The sequence below is a fragment of the Felis catus genome, chromosome X (assembly GCF_018350175.1).
Source record: "Felis catus isolate Fca126 chromosome X, F.catus_Fca126_mat1.0, whole genome shotgun sequence".
Lineage (NCBI taxonomy): Eukaryota > Metazoa > Chordata > Mammalia > Carnivora > Felidae > Felis > Felis catus.
The window spans coordinates 59,089,379-59,113,366 of NC_058386.1; the positions used below are offsets into that span (position 1 = coordinate 59,089,379).

The window sequence follows — 23,988 nt, forward strand, 5'->3', positions numbered from 1 at the left end:
GGTTCAAATAAAAACCCACTCATCATACAAAGAATCAGGAAAATCTCAACTTGAATGAGAAAAGACAATCAACAGATGTTAACACCAAAATGACATATATGTTAGAATTATCAACAAGGATTTTAAGGCAGCCATTATAAAATGTTTCAAGAAGCAATTACAGGCATGCTAGAAACACAATAAAAAATAGAAAGTATCAACCATGAAATAGAAAACATGAAGAATGGAAATTTTAGAACTGAAATATACAATAATCAAAATAAAAAAACTTACTGGATGGGCTTAACAAAAATATGGAGATAACAAAGAAAAGCATCAGTGAATATGAAAACAGAGCAATAGATCACCCAGTCTAAACAACATAGAGAAAACAGAGTAAAAAAACAATAAACAAAGACTTAGGGTCCTGTAGGACAAGAACAAAATGTCAAACATTTGTGTCATCAGAATATCAAAAGAAGATAAAGATGACATTTAAAAAATATTCAAAGAAATAATGGCTAAAACTTCCCCAAATTTGGTGAAAGAATAATCCTACATAATCAAGAGGCTGAATGAAACCTAAACAGAATAACACCCCCCCCAAATCCATTCCTCCAAGACATATCATAATTAAGTATCTGAAACATAAGGAGAAAAAACAAAAATAAAAACTGTGAAAGCAGGTAGAGAGAAATAAGGCATCACTTTACATTCTCACCTCTATGGAAATAATGATTCAAATGAAAATGAATTTCTCATCAGAAACCACAGAGGCCAGAAGGAAAAGGTACATTTTTAAGTGCTGAAAAAAACCCCTTATATCCCAAAATTCTATAGCCAGTGAACATATCATTAAGTAGTGAAAGAGAAATCAAGCCATTCTCAGATGAAGGAAAACAAAGAGAATTTGTCTTCATCAACTCTACCCTAAAAGAATGGCCAAAGGAAATTCTGCAAACAGAAAGGAAATGAAAAAACAATAAATCTTAAAGCATTAAGAAGGAAGAAAGTACAACAGAAATTATAAAAATATGGCTAAATACAGCACATTTTCCTTCTCCACCTAAATTTTGAAAATTATGTTTGATGGTTGAAACAAAAACTATAACAATTTCTGTTGTGGTTTTCAATGTATATAGGGTAAAATTTTAAAATATTATATTAGAGAGGAAGGTAAAGGGACATAAAGTCAGGTAAGTTTGCTATAGTTTACTCAAAGTGGCAAAATGTTGATATGTGTGTGTGTGTGTGTGTGTGTGTGTGTGTGTGTGTGTATACACACACACACACATATGTACCTATATATAAAAAATATATATTTTGATACCTAAAGCAACTACTAGAAAATCTATACAAAGTGATATACTCAAACACACTATAGATAAATTAAAATGGAATTTAAAAAAGAATGTCCTAGTAATCCAGAGGAAGGCAGGAGGGAAAAACAGAATAAACAAAAAATAAATGATAAAATGGCATACTTAAGTCTTAATATATCAATAACTACATGAAAGGCAAATGATCTAAACACACCAATTAAAAAAGATTGATAGAATGGGTAAAGAAAAAACATGACTCAATTATATTTTGTCTATAAGAAAGTCACTTCAACTACAATGATATAGAGAAATTGAAATAAAAATGATAGAAAAAGATGTAATATGTAAATGGTAATAAAAAAGCATGAGTGGCAGTTTCATAAAAAAGAAAACCTATACCTATAATATGATCCAGCAACTGCATTCCTGGTATTGATCCCAGACACATGAAAACTTACATCCACAAAAATTGTACACAAATGTTTAATTTTAATAGTCCCAAATTGGAAACAACCCAAATGTTCTTAAGTGGATAAATGGTTAAACAAACTATGGTACTTCTATACTGTAGAATACTATTCAGCAATAAAAAGGTTTAACTGACTGAGCCACCCAGGCACCCCTTACAGCAATAAAAAGGAATAAAGTATTGAGGCATTGGACAACTTGGACAGCTATCAAGGGAATTATCCTGAGTATAAAAAAGCCAATCTCAAAAGGTTACATATTGCATGATTCCATTTATACCACATACTCTAAATGAAAAAAAAAATATAGACATGAAGAACAGAGTAGTGGCTTCCATAGATTAGGGAGTTAAGGGAAGGGAAGGCAGCTATGGTTATAAAAGAGTAGCACAAGGGAGGTCTTTGTGGTAATGGAACAGTTCTGTATCCTGACTGTGGTAGTGGTTACAACAATTTATACATGTGATAAAATTTCATAGAACTAAATATACACACACATACACACAAAAATTAGTGTGTGTAAAATAGATGAAATCTGAATAAGGCCTGTGGATTATACCAATGTCAATTTCCTGGTTTTGATATTTTACTATACTTATATAAGAGAAGATATTACTATTGGGGGAAACTGAATGAAGGGTACATGAGACTTCTTTGTACTATCTTTACAATTGTGGATCTAAAACTATTTCAGAATGAAGAAGTTTAAAAAATAATTGGATGGAATGGGATAAAAGATTAATTTGAATGGCTAATAGCAGACTAAATACTAAAGAAGAAAGGATTAGTAAACTTGAAGATAGATCAGTGGAAATTAAACAAATTGAAGCATAGAGGAAAAAATATTGGAAAAAAAAGGCAAGCACTTCAGTGACTTACAGGACAGTATCAGTCAATCTTTTTTTTGTTTATTTATTTTGAGAGATAGAAAGCAAGGAAGGGGCAGAGAGAGAGAGAGAGAGAATCCTAAGTAGGCTCCGCACTGACAGTGCAGAGCCTGATGTTGGGCTCAGACCCATGACCTGAGCCAAAACCAAGAGTTGGTTGCCCAACTGACTGAGCCACCCAGGTGCACCTGGTATCAATCAATCTAATACATGTTAACAGGAGTTCCAGAAAGATAGGAGAGATGGAAATAGGGCAAAAAATGAGTCAAGAAATACCAGCCAAGAATTTTCCAAATTACATCCCAAACTGGAACCCACAGACCAAGGAACTCAGGAAATCCCAAGTAGGATAAACACAAAAAAGTACACTGGGGCACATCATGGTCAATGGTCTGAAAAGCAAAGATAAATATATAAATGCAGCCAGAGAAAAAGACATAGTATACCCAGGGAAACAATGATAAAAACAAGACTGACTTTCCATTAAAAAAAATGGAGCCAGAAAAATAAATGTCCATCTAGAATTTTATATCCAGCAAAAATATTTTTCAAAAATGAAGGCAGAAAAAAATTGGAAGCAGATAAGTAAAAGGGTTCTGCATCTGGGTATGAGGGGAAAGAGGATATGAAATTATTTTCTCTTTAGAAACAACTAGAATATTTACCAAATATAGGAAATTTTTTTAAAGACATTGGACAATATGCAGCACAATATAGTAATCTGAGAGAAAAGAAATACAAATAAGGTGATCCCTATGATTACCTCAGTTTTCTGCCAGGAGGTAATCCCTGGACTGTGATGCAGTGGTGGGGGATCCAAACAGAGTCTAACAATCTCTGAGGAGATCAGACAGAGATTGGAATTCTTAAAGGTGGTTAGAAATTGTGGTGGTGGAGGTAAGCCATAAAAAGCGTACTAGAGGGGCACCTGGGTGGCTCAGTCAGTTAAGCATCTGCCTTCAGCTCAGGTCATAATCTCACAGCTCATGAGTTTCAGCCCCGTATCAGTCTTTGTGCTGATAGCTTAGAGCCTGGAGCCTGCTTCAGATTCTATGTCTCCCTCTCTCTGCCCCTCTCCTGCTCACGTGCTATCTCTCTCTCTCTCTCTCTCTCTCTCTCTCTCAGAAGTAAGAACATTAAAAAAATTTAAAAAAAGTGTACTAGAAATATGCATAGAGGTCCCTTTGAGTCTTTTGATGAATACAAATCTGAATATGGATAGAGTAAAACCTCACAAAGAATCTAGAAAAAATTTCCAGGGAAGTAATTACTAAGAAGTTGTAAGAGAAACACTCCCTAAAGTTCACATAAGGTCAAAGTGGAGAGACCTCAATGAATAAAGGGGGGCATCAGTAGGGACTTGAGAGAAGCAGTTCCTTCAAAATGGGCTAAATTAGCTCTAGTGTAAAGGTTACTCAAGGTCTACTCTAAGTGAGCTTTTAAAAACAAACCTCAAAAGGATCAAATTGATCCACAATAACTTGTCTATCAAAAAAAGTACAATCCTCTAAATAAATACAAAAGAAAAATCCAGCACTCAACAATGTAAAATTCACAATGTTGGATATACAATTTAAAATTTTAAACATACAAGAAAGCAGGAAAATACAATCTATATCCTGGAGAAAAATTAGTCAACAGGAAGAGACTCAGAAATTACAGAGATAAGGGAATTAGTAGACAAGGACCTTAAAACAGCTATTTATAAATATGCTCCATATGTTCAAGGATGTAAAGAAAATATGAACACAGTGAAGAGAGAAATGGACAATTTTTTTCCTGGTCATATATTTTTTAAAGATTTTATTATTTGGAAGGTTTTTTATTTGTAATAGAAGTTTTAGAAATGAAAAATACAATATTTGAAAAGAAAATTCACTGGATGGGATTAATAGCAATTATATACTGCAGAAGAAAAGATCAATAAACTTGAAGGCAAAGCAAGAGAAACTCTTCAATATGAATCACAGAAATAAAAGACAAAAAAGGGGTCTCTTGGGGTGCCTCGGTGGGTCAGTTGGTTAAGTGTCCGACTTTGGTCCAGGACATGATCTCATGATTCATGAATTTGAGACCTGTATCAGGCTGGTGCTGACAGTGCAGAGTCGGCTTAGGATTCTCTATCTCCCCCTCTCTGTGCCCCTCCTCCACTCATGTTCTCTCGCTCTCTCTCACAGAAATAAATAAAAAAAAGGGGGGGTCTTAGTGACCTGTGGGACAATACAACAGGTCTAACATAGGTCTAACTGGAGTCTCAGTAGTAGAGGAGAAAAAGAAAGGACAGAAAAGAAATAATGGCTGAAATATTTCTAAATTTGATAAAAGCTACAAACCCTCAGATCCCAGAAGCTTTGGGTTCCAAAGAGGATAAACACACACACACACGCACAGAAACCACACCAGGGCAAACTATAACCAAGATGCTGAAAACTAGTCACAAAGAGAAATGGTAAAAGCAGCCAGAGGGAAAAAATGCAGGTATTATACAAAGGAACAAAGAGAAGAATGATTACAGAGTTCTCATGAGGAAATATGCCAAGTTCTGAAAGAAACAATTATCAACCTAGAACTTTATATCTTAAAATAGAGAAATATCTTTAAAAATGTCTTTAAAAATTAAGACAAACTAGACTTTTCAAACAAATCTGAGAAAATCTGTTGCAACCAGACCTACATTTTAATACAAAATTAGCTGAAGTTCTTAGAGAAAATGTAACTTTTACCAGATGGAAACCTGGATCTACACAAAGGATTGAAAAATGCTGAAAAGGATAAATATATGGGTAAATGTAAAAAAATTTTCGAGGTGCCTCGGTGGTTAAGAGTCCAACTCTTGATTTTGGCTCATGTCATGATCTCATGGTTTGTGGGATTGAGCCCTGCATCGATCTGTGCTGTCAGCACAGAGCCTACTTTGGATTCTATTTCTCTCTCTCTCTGTGCCTCTCTTCTCCTGTCCTCTCTCTCTCTCTCTGAATGAATGAATGAATGAATGAATAAATAAATAAATTTCTCTTACTTATCTTTTAATTTCTTTAAATGATAATTTAGGGCCGCATTGGGAGCAGCATGTCCAGTGGTGGCTGCATATGTGCTGACTGCAAAGGAGTGCCACTAAAGCCCATGGAGGAATGAGGGAGGCTGTCAGCCTGGTGGCAGAGTAATAAGTGGAGCAACACAGTCCAGTCAAAAGGTGGCACAGCTCAGGTCGGGGCACTGGGTATATGGTCCAAAGCTGCTCATATCTGGGGCATTCTAGTCTGAGCACTGTGTCCTGTGGCTGGTATGAGTAGCTATCTAGCCTCCCTGCACCCCCTGATGGGGCCCATACAACAGGTTCCCCTACTTTGAGACTTCTTGCCTGGTCAGGCTCTTGATCTTCTCTTCCATCCCTTCATTTGTTTTTCAGCTCTTTGCTCTGAAGTGCTGGCACCATGACCAGTTCCTGTACTCCCTAAACACAAGAGGGACATGGAAAAAGTATCTTAGCTACACCTTCTATAATCTCTATAACTTTTTGTATTGTTTAGTAAATCATTATTTTGAAATCCCAGAATTTTGCTTCCACTTAGATAGAAACATAAGAATATGGATTGTTGGCTTAATAAAATGAGATTAGAAGGCTTGCTGTCTCAAACCAGAGCTGTAACATCTATGTTTAAAGAAGCTGAAAAAGATGAAACTGAAGTATCAGGGAGGGCTTTGACTCATGGTAGGAAGACATTGACTTCAAAGACATGGTTAAATTGCAAGCAAAGAATGAAATTATGATTAAAATTACCTTTATATATGTAATTAATTTACCTTATAGTGTCTTACACATGGAACATTTTCATATAATTTCAGAATAATTTGCTACTTAAGTTGTGGCATCATTTTTAGATCATTTATTCATAAAGGGAAAGAAATGGGATATTTTAAGTGTAGACATGATGAGCTTATTAAAAATCAAAAGTTGTTAAGAGTTTTTCAAACTAGAATAAGTCACTGAAGCATCTTATGCACAAGCCATCAGACTACATAGACTGGGGCAATGCACATAATAGTTTAGAGATCAATAAAGCTTTGAATAGTTGACATTGCTCAATGCCTACTGAATGAAAAGTTAGTAAAATAACCATAGTAATGCCTCTTTTCAATGGCACAGTAACTTGTTTATTTAAACATTTAGCTCTAAACATGAAGACTTAATCATTATCTTATTCGCATAATTATACTTCACTTTACAGACAAGTTTACAAATGTGGCTGGACTTGTTTGGCTTGCAGTCATGTGGTATCAGCAGTGACTAGTCTTTGAAGAAGTCTTTTTCTTTGTGCATGGTTGACAACAAACACAAGTGGTACTGAAATATTAAAGTGCCGAACAACTTGTTTGAATCTCATGGTTTCTCCTGGAGCAACTTTGTTTATATTTGCATGGAGGTACAAAAGCAATAGTAGGTAAAACTGCAGCTACCATGATATAAATTAAGGCAGTAGAACCAAAGTATACCAATAGTTACTGTATTCTTTATACTGCCATGTAATCACATTAAAAAATTCAATTTCAGTTAAGAATGTCCTTGGTGAAGCACTAAAAATTATTAAATCTTGATCCTGGATTTAATATTCTGTGTCACAAAATAGGAGGTACAAAAAAGGTGCTTCTGTTATAAACTACACTATTGTGGTTGCATTGAGAATAACATATCTGTAATTAAGTCGTGGCTTAACTAGCCACTTTTCATGGAATACCATTTTTACTTGGGAGAAAAACTGATAGAAAAACCATCATTAAATACTTGGGTATTTGGCAGATACTTCTCAAAAATGAAGTGAGCCTTTAGGATAAACAATGGACATAATTTTTTGCCAATAATGGTATTTACATTTTTGAGTGAAAATTAAAATTTTGGAAAACTTCATTTTGCCATTGTAAGCTTAACAGCTTCGCCAAACTTAAGCTTTGTTTCAATGAGATTAGTGCTGATATTAATGTAATTTTTGACAGTGCAAAAAATGTTTCAGCATTTGAAATATTCACATAATTTAGTGAACCAATATTTTCCAAATAGTCGATATGTACAAGATGGGCCAAATACCTATTCAAAGTACAAGATGACAAATGAATTTTAATGTAATAGTATATAAAAATTCACTGATACAGTTTCAGATTCCACACAGCATTAACCTTTAAGAAGCTACCATTTGTAGACTTTTTGTGTAGTAGCAAAGAATATCCACAATTATCTGTAAAGGTTATTGAAATACTCTTCCCTTTTCCAACTACATATCTATGTGAAGGTGGATTTTCTTCATATACTTTAAGAAAAACAACATAACACATTGTAGAAGCTGGTATGAGAGATAACCTGTCATTTATTAAGCCAGACATTATAGAGATATGCAAAAATATATAGCAATGACATTCTTTTCATGAAATATTTTTGACTTGGAAAGTAGAGTTATTTTTAATTTTTTTAACGTTTATTTATTTTTGAGATAGAGAGAGACAGAGCATGAATGGGGGAGGGTCAGAGAGAGGGAGACACAGAATCCGAAACAGGCTCCAGGCTCTGAGCTGTCAGCACAGAGCCCGACGCGTGGCCCGAACTCACTGACCGCGAGATCATGACCTGAGCCGAAGTCGGCCGCCTGACTGACTGAGCCACCCAGGCGCCCCACAAAGTAGAGTTATTTTTAAAAAATCATAACATGTTATCTGTGCTAATGTATACTGGGTTTATTTTTCTTATTTTAAATAATAAATGTTTAAAATTCTTTTTAAATATATTGACTGTTTAAAGCAAGACAATAACAATGTATCGTGGGTTTATAACACCTGCAAATGTAAAATATATGACTACAATAGCACAAGGGAAGGAAAAGAGAAAAATGGAAGAACATTGTAATAAGGGTGCTATATTACACATTAAATAGTGTAATACTATTTGAAGGTAGAATATGATAAGTTAGAAATGTATAGTGTAAACCCCTGAGCAACCATGAAAAATCAAAACAAACAGTTATAGATAATAGACAAATAATGGACACGAATGGAACCTTAAAAATACTCATTTAATTGAAAAAGGCAAGAAAATAGAAACAGGGAATAGATGGGAAAATAGAAAACAAATAGGAAGATGGACTTAAATATAAACATATAAATAATTTATGCAAACATAAGTGGTGTAGGCACTCTAGCCAAAAGGCAGAGACTGTCAGACTAGACTGGATAAAAAATCATGACCCAACTATACGTGGTCTATGAGAAATTCAATTTATTTTTTTTTAATTTTTTTTAACATTTATTTATTTTTGAGACAGAGAGAGACAGAGCATGAACAGGGGAGGGTCAGAGAGAGAGGGAGACACAGAATTTGAAACAGGCTCCAGGCTCTGAGCGGTCAGCACAGAGCCTGACGCGGGGCTCGAACTCACAGACCGCGAGATCATGACCTGAGCTGAAGTCGGATGCTCAACTGACTGAGCCACCCAGGCGCCCCAAGAAATTCAATTTAGATATGGAAACACAAATAGGTTAAAAGTAAAAGAACAGATGAAGATATACCACACAAATAATAATAATAATCACACCACTCAAATAATAATAAAATCGGCACAGATGTGACAATATTAAAATCAGACAAAGTAGACTTCAGAGCAAGGAATATTACCAGAGATAAAGAGCAGTATTTCATAATAATAAGAGGGTCAATTCATCAAGAAGATATAACAACCCTAAATGTGTATATATCTAGTAACAAAGCTTCAAAAATACATGAAGCCCAAATCAACATAAGTGAAAGGAAAAATTACCAAATCCAAAATCATGGTTGGAGATTTCAACTTTCTTGACAAGTGACAGAACAAGCAGACAAAATCCATAGGGATATAGAAGACATAAATAACACTCTCAACTAACCTGACCTAATTGATAATGACAAAAAATGTTGTCCAATAACAGTAAAATACACATTCTTTGCAAACTGCACATGAAACATTCACCAAGATAGATCCTATGCTGGGTTGTAAAACAAACTCCAATAAATATAAAATGACTGAAATCACACAAAGTATGTTCTTTGAGCACAACAGAATTAAACTAAAATGAAGGTAAATAGATATCTGGAATGTCCTGAAATATTTGGAAATTAATTTTTAAAAACCCATGCTTCTAAATAACTCATCAAAGAAGAAAATTAGAAAATATTCTGAACCAACTGAAAATGAAAACATCAAAATCTCTGGGATGCAGCTATAGCAGTGCTTAGATGAAAATTTATAGCATAAAATTCTTGTATTAGAAAAGAAGAAAGGTTTAAAATCAATAAACTAGGTTTCTATCACAAGAGACTAGAAAAAGAACTAAAAGTCAATACAAAGTTAGTAGAAGGAAGGAAATAACAAAGATATGAACAGAATAATAAAATAGAAAAGAGAAAAATGAAGTCAATGAAAAAGCTGATTCTTTGAAAAAAAATACAGTTCAATAAAACTGATAAATCACAAGTTAAAATGATCAAGAAAAACAGGAACGGAATACTAGGAATGGAAGAAGGGATATCACTACAGCTTCTACAGACATTAAAACAATAATAAAAGAATATTATAAGTGAGTGGGCAAATTCCTCAAAGACAAATTATCAACATGGAAGCAAGAAGAAATAGAAAATCTGAATAGCTATGTAACTATTAAAGAAATAGAATTCATAATTAAACACCTTCCCACAAAGAAAACTCCATACTCAAATGTTTCACTGGTGAATTCTATCAAATACTTAAGTAAGAAATAGTATAAATTTTACAAACTCTTTCAGAAAAAAAGAGGAGGTGGGGACACTTCCCAAGTCATTTTATAAGATCAACATTGCCCTGATATCAAAACCAGACAAAGACATTACAAGAAAAGAAAACAAGTCAACATCCCTCATCAACATTGACACAAAAATCCAAACTGAATCCAGCAATACATAAAAAGGATACTATACCATGACAAACTAGGGTTTATTCCAACAACGCAAGGTTTAACATTTAAAAAGCAATAATTAATGCAATTTACTGTATTAACAGAATAAGAGGACTCCATATGATCATTTCAATAGATGAGGAAAAAGCATTTGACAAAGTTTAACACTTATTTGTGAGAAAATTCTCAGTATATTAGGATTAGAAGGGAACTTCCTCAACCTAATATAGAACATGTATGAAAAAACCAACAGCTAACATCATGCTTCATGGTAAAAGATTAAGTGCTTCCCCCTATGATCGGGAACAAGACAAGGATGTTTGCTCTAACCACTTCTATTCAACATCATATTGGAGGTCCCAACCAGTGTAATAAGGCAAGAAAAAGAAATAAAAGTCATAAAGATTGTAAAGGAATAAGTAAAACTTTCTTTATTCACAGATGACATGTTTGTATACATGAAATATGCTAATGAATCTACAAAAAGCTACTAGAGCTAAAGAGTTTAGCAATGATACATTATTCAAGATCAATATAAAATCAATTGTATTTCTATATTCTAGCAACAAACAATTGGAAATTGAAATTTAAAAATACCATTTATAATAACATCAAAATCATGAAATACTTAAGGGTAAATATAACAAAATTTGTGCAAGACTTGTTCACTGAAAAGTATAAATGAAAATTTGAAATTAAAAACTTAAGAAAATGGAGAGATATAGCAAATTTTTGGATTGAGAGATTAAATATCGTTAAGATGTTATTCCTCCCCAAAATTGATCTATAGATTCAGTACAATCTACAGATGCACTGCAAGACTGTTTTACACCAGTAACATACACTTGTATATAAATCTACACTTGTATATAAATCATTATTTTCAATGGCTACATATATTTCCTCATATGAATCATGCATAGTTTATCCAACCAGTCCATCTTAAATGGTCTGGTTAAGTAAATATTTTTCTCTCACTAAATTTTGTTACTAAATCTATCTGATTCAGGTATATACATATCCCTGATATATATGCACATACATATACATATATGTATATATGAATATATTATATAACATAACTGCCAAACTCTATCCTAGATCATCGGATCCAAATAGTATTACTGGATTACAGAACATTCTTATACATGATAGTCCATAAGCTTTATTACATGGAGTGGGTAATTTGCTAAAGTAGCCTTGTACTGGTCTTTTTATGGGACCTCATGCCACCTTTGGGCTGTCTCTATGGTAGAGATACCTGAGCCAGCCTATGGGTAGATTCCCTTCCTCTCTTTCCAACCTGGGCTCAGATCTTCTTCCAGCTGGGATTGCTTCCTTACTCCATGCCTGGCTGGCAAACTTGGCTCCCTAATTCCTGAGCTGGGACCAACTCCCTGATCACTGGCTTTATGACATCACTGGTTTTATATCTCATGAGAACTATGACTGAAATCTCACCATTAATTACTTCTAATATTTGTGCTAGACTTGTCTTCTCAACTCCCTTCCCTCAGTTGGCAATCTCGTGTTTTCCCATGGGCACATCTGTTTCCTACAGCTGGGATACCTGGTACTTCTTGCAAAGGATGGGTATTTGCTACTGGAAGTCTTTTCAGCAAAAGGCTTCTAATTCTTCCATCTTAAAAAGAGTTTTACCATGTGAATGTTGAGATCTTTATTATTAAAACACTCATTTATTCAGTTGTTCATTCAAACAATGAACACCAACAAGATGGGTGGCTGATATTGTGCTAAGCACTGAGGGGGAATACAGACAACCAAAATACAGATGACCAAATGAATAGTACAGACTATGTTATAGGAGTGTACTGGAACCTCTTAACAGGTTTGCCTTTCTCAAGTCTCTCTCTTTTGCAATCTGTCTTCTGTGTGCTACTGAGTAAGCTTTCTAAAAACCAAAGTTCATCTGTTTTCACAGAAATAAAGTATACACTCTTTAGTGCAGTGTTCAAGGCTCTTCATAATGTGGCTCCAATTTTCATTCAAGCCTTAATCCTTCCCACTCTCCCTTAGGAACTCTATGTTCTACTACTTTATCAAACTTCTCACTGGTCCCATGAGGAACCAGGTCCTTTCCAATCCCACTTCCCTTTGCCTAGAATGTCTTTCCCTCTTCTTTACCTGTCAAACTCTCAATCAACCTCCATGATTTAGTTCAAAGTCTTGGTGAAACATTTCTTCTATTCTCCTCAACTGTCCTGGATTTAAGCACATTGTTCTGTCACCTTTATCAGATGGTGAAATTTTTGAGGGCACTGGTTTTACTTGCTAGTCTTTGTATCTCTGAATTCAAGTCTGAATAAGGCCTGGCAAGTAGTAGGGATGCAATGAATATTTGTTAAATGAATGAAGGAATAACTGAATATGAAGGAAGAGCTCAAAGGGCCTTGGTATATTTAGGTAAGGGATTTTTTAAAGGCATGGGGCTTGAAGCTAGACCTAGGAAGACAATAGAGAGATGGAGAAAGAGCATTTGGAAGAGGAAGATTATTATCCCAGGACATAGAAGAAGAAAAGCCCAAGACTGAAAGTGAAGACAGTGGGGGGGGGGGGAGGTTCAGCCAGACTGCAGCTGACTGCTGCACTATCTTGACCTTTTCACTGACTAGATTTCTCCATTATATTTTCAGCTCCTGGAGGGCAGGGTATTTTGTACACTCCTTTGAATCCCTTTCATATTTGATGCACATCTCCACAGTCATTGTTCCTACTGTCTTGTGTTTCTTACTATGCTCTGTAACATAATTATTTGTATATCTACATACCTCTCCAGAACTTATACCAGCCTCCCTCCCAGGCTGCTTGAGGTAGGGGATGAGATGAGGTTTCAGTGTCTTTGAATTTTCCAAGACACCTATCATAGTGCCTGGCACACAATGGGTGCTCAGTAAATATTTTTTGACCTATCATTTGTTGATCTGATTACACAGAACCACAAGGATATTTGTGTGCAACTATGTATTGTGGCACAAAACTTATATATGCCTTCACACTGTGCAGTCTATTTTTGGCAATTTTCATTAAAATGTTATCTTATTGTACAGGGAAGACTGTCATTTCAATTTTCTTCTTTGTTCCTTCTTGGATGACTCACATTTCTTGTACCAGAAGGATACGACAGAAGGGATTCAAAAAGGGTTTGGACACATTTATGAATGACAAAGTCATAAATGTCTGGGTATAAGGAGTTGTTAGGAGCATGCAAAGGGGAAGGAGAAAACTTGCATTTTACAAGTGCCTATCATGTGCCAAGAACTGTGTTAGGCAATTGGCGTACATTGTATATTATTTAATCTGGCAGAATATGCCAGCATAAAGATAGGACATGTGTATCTATAAGGCCAAGCCCACATCCATTCAGGTACATAGTTTCTCCAGGTACCAGAGGCAGTATTCATCTTTATTAAAATTTTATCAACCTTTTAAGACAGATGAATCTATGGATTTGCACTGTTTCCTAGGAACAGAACACTCATTCTCAATTCAAGCTCCTATAGTTTAAAACTTTTTTGACATAACTTGATCAGTTTTAAAGTCTCGATACTTTAAATTACAATGCAATCTGAGATAGTCCCACAGTAATAATAGCGATTACATTTGTTCACAAATGTAATTTGTTCGCTTATCTTTATATTTCATAAAGCTTCCAAATACTGAACAAAGGTAAGTCAAGTCAAGAAAAGAAATTTCTATTAACCCTGACACCAGCAAATTGTCTCAAATTATAGCATGCCTTCAATTTGTATTCTAAACACGTTGAGTGATTTTTCAGAGATAACATATTATACCTCATTTGTGGTTAGAAGAAAATTGGAAGGAAATTCGTTTAGGTTGTTTCTAATTTTTAAAAAATAATAGTAACTTTAAAAAGAATAATGTTCCCAAGTATACAGATTCTGCATCTGGTAGGAATAAAAACGTAACCAAAGTACCATCTCTACTCCTGGGAATGGCTTGAGAAAGTGGGGCTGCAGGTACTGGTTCACACATTGGCTTCATTATAAGTCACATAATCTAAGGTCTACAACTACACATCTTGATCTGTGATAACATGCTTCCTGCCAAGTGTGGGGGTGGGCGGGAAGAGAAGGAATACACCTTCAGATAAGGGATAATCAGTATGCTCACAGGTCTCAGACAGCTTTCTGTTAACCTGTTTTGGGAAAACTAAAATAGACATCTTTGCCCTGGGAAGTGTAAAGCCCGTCTCATATGACTAAAGAAAATGGTAAAGGTTCAAATGACCTTTCACATGGCACCTCTGTGGGCCACTAATCACTGGAAAAACACCAGACATGTCTTTGTGGTGATTATGTGTTTCTTAACTTTTATGTTAGTCAAAGGAAACTGAAAGACCAGGACTGACCCCAAAGAACACAGGTGTGACATCCACCTATGGGACTTTTTAAAGATAGACAAGAACCCAGCTTATGTGTTTAAAATATTTCCCCTTCTTTTTTGAGACTAGGGGATGAAAATATGCATGTATTCCAAAGAGTTCTTTGTGTGAACAGGTGACCCCTTCCCACAGTCTCTGTGATTAATTGAGAAATTAAAGTTAGTTGGCCTTTGAGATCTCTTGTAAAAAAGGCAGAAGGTCTTGGATATTTTGGAACAAGAGTCCACTATTCTGCCAAGACAGTGTGTTATTGTTATTGGAGTGTCTCTCAACAAAATGGTATTGAGCGGTGAGGACGTGATTTTGATTAGGTGGAATGACTCAGCTCTTCCCCTTAAAGAAGAGAGGACTTGTCAGAGCCTTACTTACCTCATGATCTGGGATCTCAGAGGATAGTGTTTTCCCTAGGATGACCCCGGTCAAGTATGTCCAGCATCGAGCCGTGTTGGCAAGGTTATAGCCTCCTGTCTCCATCAAGAATTGTGAAGTTAGGAAAGAACAGTCACAAAACAGCAGGAGAGGGAAGGAGGGTAAGGAAGGAGAGAAAAATGTTTTAATAAAAGGGCTAAAAAGACAACTCCAACTTGCAGAACTTCACCTAAACATCCCTTTATGCTGTTTTTGAACCATCTAGTAGGTGGACTTTAGTGGATTAGTCAGACCATGCACAGTGTGGAACTGGGAAGTCTAAGGCCTACAAAGATTAAAGAGGCCCTCATCTCTGAACAAATATGCACCTGAGGACTCCAAGCTCCTGAATTTCATCAAGTCATCAGCAAGACTGAGATCCCTGGAATCCAGATCTCTTGAGGTGACCTACCCAACATGAAGGTCTCTCTGTCATGAAATTTGCAACAATTCTATAAAATGGCTGCTGGATATGATTTGTACGTTAAAGCTATTGGCAGATATAGCCCCATAAGTATCCAGGAAAGAGAAATGGAAAATGTTGGCAGAAATAGACTTCCTTCTTTCAATATCAGCATTCCTTTTCTCCACAAAACACAGGCCTAGTGGCAGAGATCAACGAGAATGAGATGAGGGAAGGGACTGTTGATTGATGCTCTGACCCATCTCATCAGGTTCTGTCACAGTCAGCCAGCAGCCATATTATACTGGCTAATAATCAGCATATTTCTGCACTGAATAGATGTGTTCTGCCATGCAAGCATTAGAACATCGGCCTTTAGCTAAATTCCAAGAGTGCAAGGATGAAATGGAATGATTTCTTAAGCTCAGTGCAGCCTGAGGGAAATAGAAGCTGGTCTATTTTAGGTAGGGTAACCATATAATTTATTGTCCAAGTGGTACACTTTTAACAGTAAAAGGGACACTATTAATAATTACACTGGGATAACATGTATAAATTGGGACATATGGTCACCTTTCTCTTAAGCCTTGAAAGCCTTACTCTTTTAAAGGCCAGGGATAGTGGGTGTTTTAGAATATGTCATTTAGGCCTCAATGGGGTCAAATGAAGCTTGGGGACATGGTTATCTCTACTAATTGTCTATGTGCTATTGGGGGTTGAGAATTTAAGTGAAATAGTACAGATATTACCTTAAACATTCCTGATGTGAAAAATATGAATTTATAAGATTGACTTATTGGGCATAATTATTTGATTTCAAAAAGATCCAACATAGATTTTAAGTAGTAAACTCTTTCTGGTACACATACAGTATTATTAGATTTGCAAAAATTCCTTTTACATGAAGGCATTTTCAGGAATACACATATTGTATAAGAAGAGTTATGTATTCAAAAGCCAAAACTTTGGGCTGAGAAAGCAAAGTGACTTTGAAAATGCTAAGTAAAGGCTTGCACAACTTTTCACATCTGTGTAAAAGTTGAATTTGCACAGATGTATGTATATTGTAGAAAGGGCTTTTTTCTTTGCCCGAGCTGTACCTGTGTCATAATCAACATCCTTAGTGCTGTCAAGGAAAGTAATATGTTACATAGCATTTATCAATTTTATCTTTTCCCTGAGTTGAAGTTAATAGATGTCTTGCCTGCTTTTCATAAAAGGGTGTCTCTTGTAAGCACCTTTAATTTTGATCCCTCTAGGGTTTGAGTCTGCCAAAGGACCTGGCTTGTGTATTTGTGTTGAATGCTCACTCATTTTCATAAGGCCTTCCCACAACCTCCTCTAATTTGGTTTTTACAATAGGTCGACAAAACAACACACTATTAGCTGTTCCATAATACTTGTGTTTTAAGCTCAATCTGCTTGACCATGTTATTTTAACGCACAATTCATTCACCCAATGAAATACAGATTGTGCCAGATGGATAGATAGAAGATTCTCAACAAGGCATCTTCAAAAGTAGTTGAGGTTGTAAAAGGTACTTTCACAAATGTGTAAATGCTTCTATTGAATAGACTCAGCTTTCTCTTGGTCAAGTAATACAAAACATCAGTACATACTGAAGGCAAGAATGCCCAAGAGATTCTAGATCTCTCAATTTTGCTTTATTGTAACAAATCCATGCTTTTTTTGGTGGGGGTGGGAGGGAGAAGTCATTCTTGAATTCAGCTTAGATTATTTAATTAATTCATGTGTTTACTACTTATATATGAGTAGACTTAGAATTTTGGTGGTATGTTTCCAAAGGATGATTATTAGAACTGAGAATCAAAAACTACACTGAGAGAAGATGGATTAAAGTCCACTGAGGTTAACACCCACTATTCTTAATAAGATCTGATGGCACCTTTAACCAAAGGCTCTTTGCTTTAGGAATTGAAACTTAGACTTCACAGTACCAAGGAGTCAATGCACATGCCAAGCCGAGGAGAAGTGTGCCACAGTACTTCCTTATGCTGAATTGTGAAAGGGGCAGAGTTCTTTGACTCAGGCTTCTGGATCACAGGCATGTGGGTATTATCCAATCTAAGAAAGCCAAGTTTTACTCAGTGCCAGTGGAAAAAATGTGGAAGAAGGTCAACAAATTCTGCTGGTGAACTTCCTTTGTACTTACCTCCTCCCAAAATGAGTGTTGCCAATTGCCACTGAAGGATGTACTTAAGACATTTGCCAATTCCCACTGGAGTCATGTTAAAGGAGCACATGGGATCCCCAGCAATTGTATCAGCTCCCAGCTGTAAGACCACTGCTTTAGGATTAAAGGCTATGTATACCTCCTTTAGTACACTGTGGAAAAGAGAAAAGATATAAAATGTCAGAAAATGACAGGTCATTTTGGTCTGGGGGGGGCAATTGGAGACATAACTGAGTCAGCAAATAGTGAAGGGGGGAAACCCAACTTGTCAAACCCATCAAACTTTCCATCTAAAATGGGTGATTCAGACTGTATGTAAATTATACCTTACTAAACCTGATTTACAAAAAAAAAAAAAAATTCCCTCCACCTTCACCTTACCAACAAATTTACCTTTATGTTATAGAACTCAAACTTCCTTTAAATATTTATATTAACTTTAATAGCCATAGGACATAGTGTATATATTTACTCCATTTTATAATCTGGGAAAGTAAGACTTATACACTGCATAGTTAAGGATTATTTATGATAATTTAAGATTGCCAACATCCTTGGAGTTTATTATCTAGTTATCAATGGAGACTGCTGAAGAGAATTAACATGCTTTGAAAGCATAGATGTTATCAGTTTACTTTCTATTATTCTAAAAGACTTCTGGGTTATGAAATACAGCCCTCCCCAATTCATATGTAACCAGAGTATTATAGGGTAGAGAATAATAACAACTTATCCAAAATTATAAATCTGAAAGTACCCTAAAGAATAAGTTGTAGTGAGTAGTAATGAGGATAATTTTGGGTAGAATCATACAGTGGTATCAAATCAACCTAACAGCTTTTTTCCTGACAGTTATAAGCATCATAGATGAAAAGGAAGTTGTCAATGTGACAGATGACCTTAGTTAGGCTTCTAGTATTATCATTAATTGAACACTGACACTGTCCAGAATGCATTCTTAGGAGTTAGAAAGTCCCTGCTCTCACGGGGCTTACAATCTAGTTTTCAGACAAAACATATACCAGCTCTCATGGGACTGAGTAACTCTTACAGAGACATATAAACAAGTGCAAATTAACATACTTCAGAGTTGAGAAAAGGCAGAGTCAGAAAGTGATACAAAATGTTGGGGTTAATGACCCCTTCATAATCAACATGTCAAATTATACCAATGCAGCAAAAACAGAAAAATTCCAGATCCTTTTGCAACTGCAAAAAGAATTCAGGGTTATAAAATGCCATTCTCCCAAATTCATATGTAACCAGGGTATCGAGACTGTTGAAAAGTGCTCAGCTGCAGAGGCATTCTTTGACTCAAAAGAGTGTTTTGTTTTGATTTCTCATCTATGCAGACAAATATTGTGTGATTGTGGAGATTATAATAATATTATAAAACTTATGACATATGATCCTTAATACAGGAATACTCAAGCCTATTCTCTCTTTCATGTGCTTATCTACTGGTGCAGAGGGAAAATAAGCCACCAGAATAGTTAGCTAACATGTATTAAGCATCTACATGTACAGAGAACCCCATTTGCTACTATCAGGAGACACAGAGGAAGGCATGATCTCTGTTCTAAAAAGGTTTATAACTTTCAGGAAGAAGAGGGAGGCAAGAAAGACCAATGTTTCTTCATTCATTCTATCCCTCATTTTGCACAAATTTACTGACTACCCCCTGTGTATCTAGCATGAAACTGTACCAGATGCTGCAGGAACAAAGATGAATATGACACAGCTTTTATCTTTATGTGGCTCAAAACTGAGGGGAAGACTCATACTATGTTAATCAGTAATTAAAGTACAATGATAAATGAAGTATCCGAGATGGCACAGTGAAGCGAGTAATTGACTTTTCCAGAAGATGTTAGAAAAAGCTCTATAGAGCTAACTTTTGACTTGGGTCTTAAAAGATGAGAAGAACTACAATGAGCCACCTATTAAAATGGCAAAAATGAAAAATAGTGATAACATCAGTTGCTAGTGAGGATGTGGAGAAAGTAGATTACACATAGATTGTGAGTGGGAATGTAATATGGTGTAGCCACTTTGGAAAATAGTTTGGCAGTTCCTGTCAAAACTAAAAATAGACTTACCATGCAACCTAGCAATTGAACTCTTAGGCATTTATACCAGAGAAATTAAGGCTTATTTTAATATAGGAACTTGTACACAAATGTTCATAGCAACTTTATTTGTAGTAATCCAAACAGGAAACAACTCAGATGTACTTCAACAAGTGAATGATTAAACAAACTGTGGTATATCCAAACTGTGGAATATTGCTTATCAATAAAAAGAAACAAACTATTGATAAACGCAAAAAAACTTGGATGGATCTCAATGGAATTATGTTGGTTGAATAAGGCCAGTCCAAAATCTATACTGCACAATTCCATTACATACCATTTGTTAAATAACAATTTGAGGGATGGAGAACAGATGGAGGTTGCCAGTAGTTAGGGATGGGTATGGCTATAAGATGGTAGTATGAGACAACTTTGTGATGATGGTATAGTTCTGTACCTTGATTGTGGTGGTGGTTTTGGTTATACAAAGCTACACATGTGATAAAAATCTCATAGAGCCACACACACACATACATACACACACACACAGAGTGCATGTATAACTGATGAAAACTGAAATAAGCTCTATGAATTATACCAATATCATATTCTTGATTTTGATGTTGAATTATAATTGTGCAAGATGTGAACATTGGAGGAGGCTGGAAGATGGGTGCATGGAACTTTCTTGTACATTTCTTTGCAAACTCCCTTGAAACCATAATTATCCAAATAAAAAGTAAAAAGAAAGATGAGGAAAAGTTTACAGGCATGTGGGGTGAAGGTAGTGGAGTTGGAAGCAGGATGGTTGTAAGAGTCATTAGTAGGGGACTACCTTCAGAGAAGGAACTGCATACGTAAGAGCATGATGGTTTGAAACAAGCAGTAGTGGGAGTGAAGCTAATGAAGTAAATGTGGTTTAGGGCATAAAGGGCCACAGATATGCCAAGGCAGGCTAATGAGTGGGCTTTTACTTTAGGAGTATGAAATATCTCAAACATTGCATGTGTCTGTGTATTTACACGTGTGTATGTGTGTTGGGGGAATGATCAGATTTACATTTTGAAAAGATACTCTGGGGGCACCCAGGTGGCTCAGTCGGCTAGTGTCCGACTTTGGCTTGGGTTGTGATCTCACAGTTTATGGGTTCCAGCCCTGTGTTGGTCTCTCTGCTGTCAGAACAGAGCCCACTTCGGATCCTCTGTCTCCCTCTCTGCCCCTCCCCTGCTCGCTCTCTCCCTCAAAAATAAACAAACATTAAAAAAAGAAAAGAAAAGAAAAGATATTCTGACTATAGCATAAGATACATCGAAGGTTATCAGGGGGCTTTTGCAACAATCCAGGCCAGTGGCAGCAAGGTCAGGGAAGAAGAGATGGATTTGGGAGATACTTCTATGATAGAATTGATAGGGCATCACATATTGACACACAAGGAAAGTGTATACATATAACATTCATGAGTATTTGGTACTAGGGCAGAGGAAAGGATAAAGAAAGGCAATGTGTTTCTGGAACAGTTTTTTTAGTGATAGCCAGGAAGAGAAAACGAGTCCTCAGGGAGTTCTGATGAAGAGGGCTATGGATGGATGGAGAAAAGGGTAATTAGAAGCTTTGGAAAAGGTAAGGTAATTTGTACACAGTGTAAACTTCGAAGCAACTGCAAGTGAGGACAGTTTACATGTGAGGGCTACATGGTGGACCCTCTTAAATTCAAGAGTGGAAGTTTTCATTTGGTTTGACAGTCAAATGGGAGTCACTGGAGAAATATAAATACTGATGTTGCTGAATGATGCTTAGGAACTTTGATTTTTGCTGTTGCATGGAAGGCCAACGAGAGAATGTCTGGAGGCAGAGGGATTGGCAAAAAGGGTATTGAAGCATGAGAGCAACAGGAAGCAAGATAAGGTAAATTTGGGGAATAATAAGAGGGCTAGGTGACAGATTGGGTGGGGATGGGGGGTGGTCAGAGTAGAAAACACACTGTGCCAATTCCTCTAGAATTCACAGGGGCAGGGGGAAGAGAAATTGAAATATTCTTTGTCCTACTGCTACTTCCAAATCCAGTCTTCTTTCCTCTTATCAATCTCTCCTCTTTTGAGTCAATGCCATTTGCTTATACTACTCAAAGGCTATCTAAGGTCCTTTCTATAGACCTACAAGGTATTCTTTCACCTCCCTTGAAGACATTAGCACCTGATTCACAAGTTTTCTGTCTCTCCCTTTCTCTGTCATTATTCTTTGCAGTTCACTACTCATTTGCTTCCTTAGATCTTGATTCAAGCACCTATTCTTACCTATCCTAGGCACTAGAGATACAGAAATAAGTAAAATTCAAGGACCTTATTGCCCAGTAGGGGAAGAAGATAGGAAAACAAATAACTATGATAAGTGCTATAATATCCATCCATTCATTCAAAAAATGTTAACTAAATGCCTACTGTATACCAGGCACTATGTTGGGAAATGGGTTTGCTATTGAACAAAAGAGACCTGCTCCTTCCCCCTGTGACCCTTCTAATTCTCCAAAATAACAGTTTCTTCACCTTTTGAACAACAGTGATGTCCACCTGCACTCCACTTTAGGTATTGCTAGGCATAGCCATGCTTTGGGACCTGACAAGGAAGTGCTTAGAAATGTTCTACTTCTAACACCCTGAACTTGGAACTGCTTTTTAGGTGTACAGTTTTCCATTTTCTGGTTGAACTTGTTCTTTATTCTCATTTTAACTCCTGCTTTCTTGTCTTTCTCCTATTTTCAAAGTCCACTAGTCAATCTTTTGACCTCATTTGCTTCACTACTCATTTTTTTAAATGTTTTTTTTTTTATGTTTATTTATATTTGAGAGAGAGACAGAGTGTGAGAGGCAGAAGGGCAGAGAGAGAAGGAGTCACAGAATCCGAAACAGGCTCCTGGCTCTGAGCTATCAGCACAGAGCCCAACGCGGGGCTCAAACTCACGGAGTGTAAGATCATGACCTGAGCTGAAATCGGACGCTTAACCGACTGAGCCACCCAGGCGCCTTGCTTCACTACTCATTTTGAATAATATAGTTAGTCATTTTAAAAACTCTTGGTAGCATACTTAATTCCTTCACACCTTTGTCATTTTTGTCCTGATAATCCTTAAGTCCTTGGATAAACCACTCTGTCAGAATTTTCTGCTCTGTTCTGCTGGAGAAAGCTGAGAAGTCAAACCAATTGCTTCCTCTACAGTTTATGCTTACAACTCCAGTTCAACAAATTCCATAAGCATTTACTGACTGTTCAATATGTGCCACTCCCTCTGTGCAGCTTGGCAATCATTTGCTTCACCTCTTATTGATAAAAAATTACATTTCTTGCAGCATCTAGTCTAATTTTTTAAAAATACAAATACAATGAGAGCACATTCTTGACGCTAAAAAATAAAATAAATATAAAAGTCTATCAAATAAAAGTGCAAAATCTCTCTCCATCCCCACTCCTTTTCCAGAGGTAACTGCTGATTCATTACACATAGCTTCAACTAGCTCAGTCAAGTATGAGGCAGAAAAAGTTTGACGTGTTTCTTTACAGATTAAACTTTCTCCTGCCTCATACTTGACTGAGCTGGTTGAAGCTATGTGTAATGAATGCCTTCCTCTACCTCTTCTCTATCTGAAAATGTTTTTCCTCATATTCCTCCTTTTCCTTGAGGCTAATTTTACCACCCAGGCACTAGATCCTCATTTCTGTTCCTCTAAGGGCCACGTAACACCAATAAGCTCTTTCTTACATCTTTAGTCTCTGCCTTTCTACTGATTCTGTTCCTTTAGGTTATAAGTTTCCTATCTCCTCCTCCCCTTCTCAGCACTGCCAAATTTACCCACTTACTGGTCACCTAAGCATTCTTTTTGCAATCCA

The 23,988-nt window shown here is 36.1% G+C and overlaps 1 protein-coding gene across 9 annotated transcripts in view; it reads right to left on the reverse strand.

Moving 5' to 3' along the window:
- The window catches only part of HDAC8 (histone deacetylase 8), a 223,913-nt gene that overhangs the window by 114,339 nt on the left and 85,586 nt on the right, over positions 1-23,988 (reverse strand). For 8 of the 9 annotated variants that reach the window (XM_019823977.3, XM_019823976.3, XM_019823980.3 and 5 more), the window contains 2 exons: positions 18,014-18,186; positions 15,398-15,492 (listed from right to left, as the gene is read on the reverse strand). In XM_019823977.3, the coding sequence (XP_019679536.1) occupies positions 15,398-15,492; positions 18,014-18,186 (268 nt within the window). Of the gene's footprint in view, positions 1-5,602; positions 6,110-15,397; positions 15,493-18,013; positions 18,187-23,988 lie in introns of those variants that run through there. The other variant, XM_006943825.4, reaches the window with a different exon arrangement.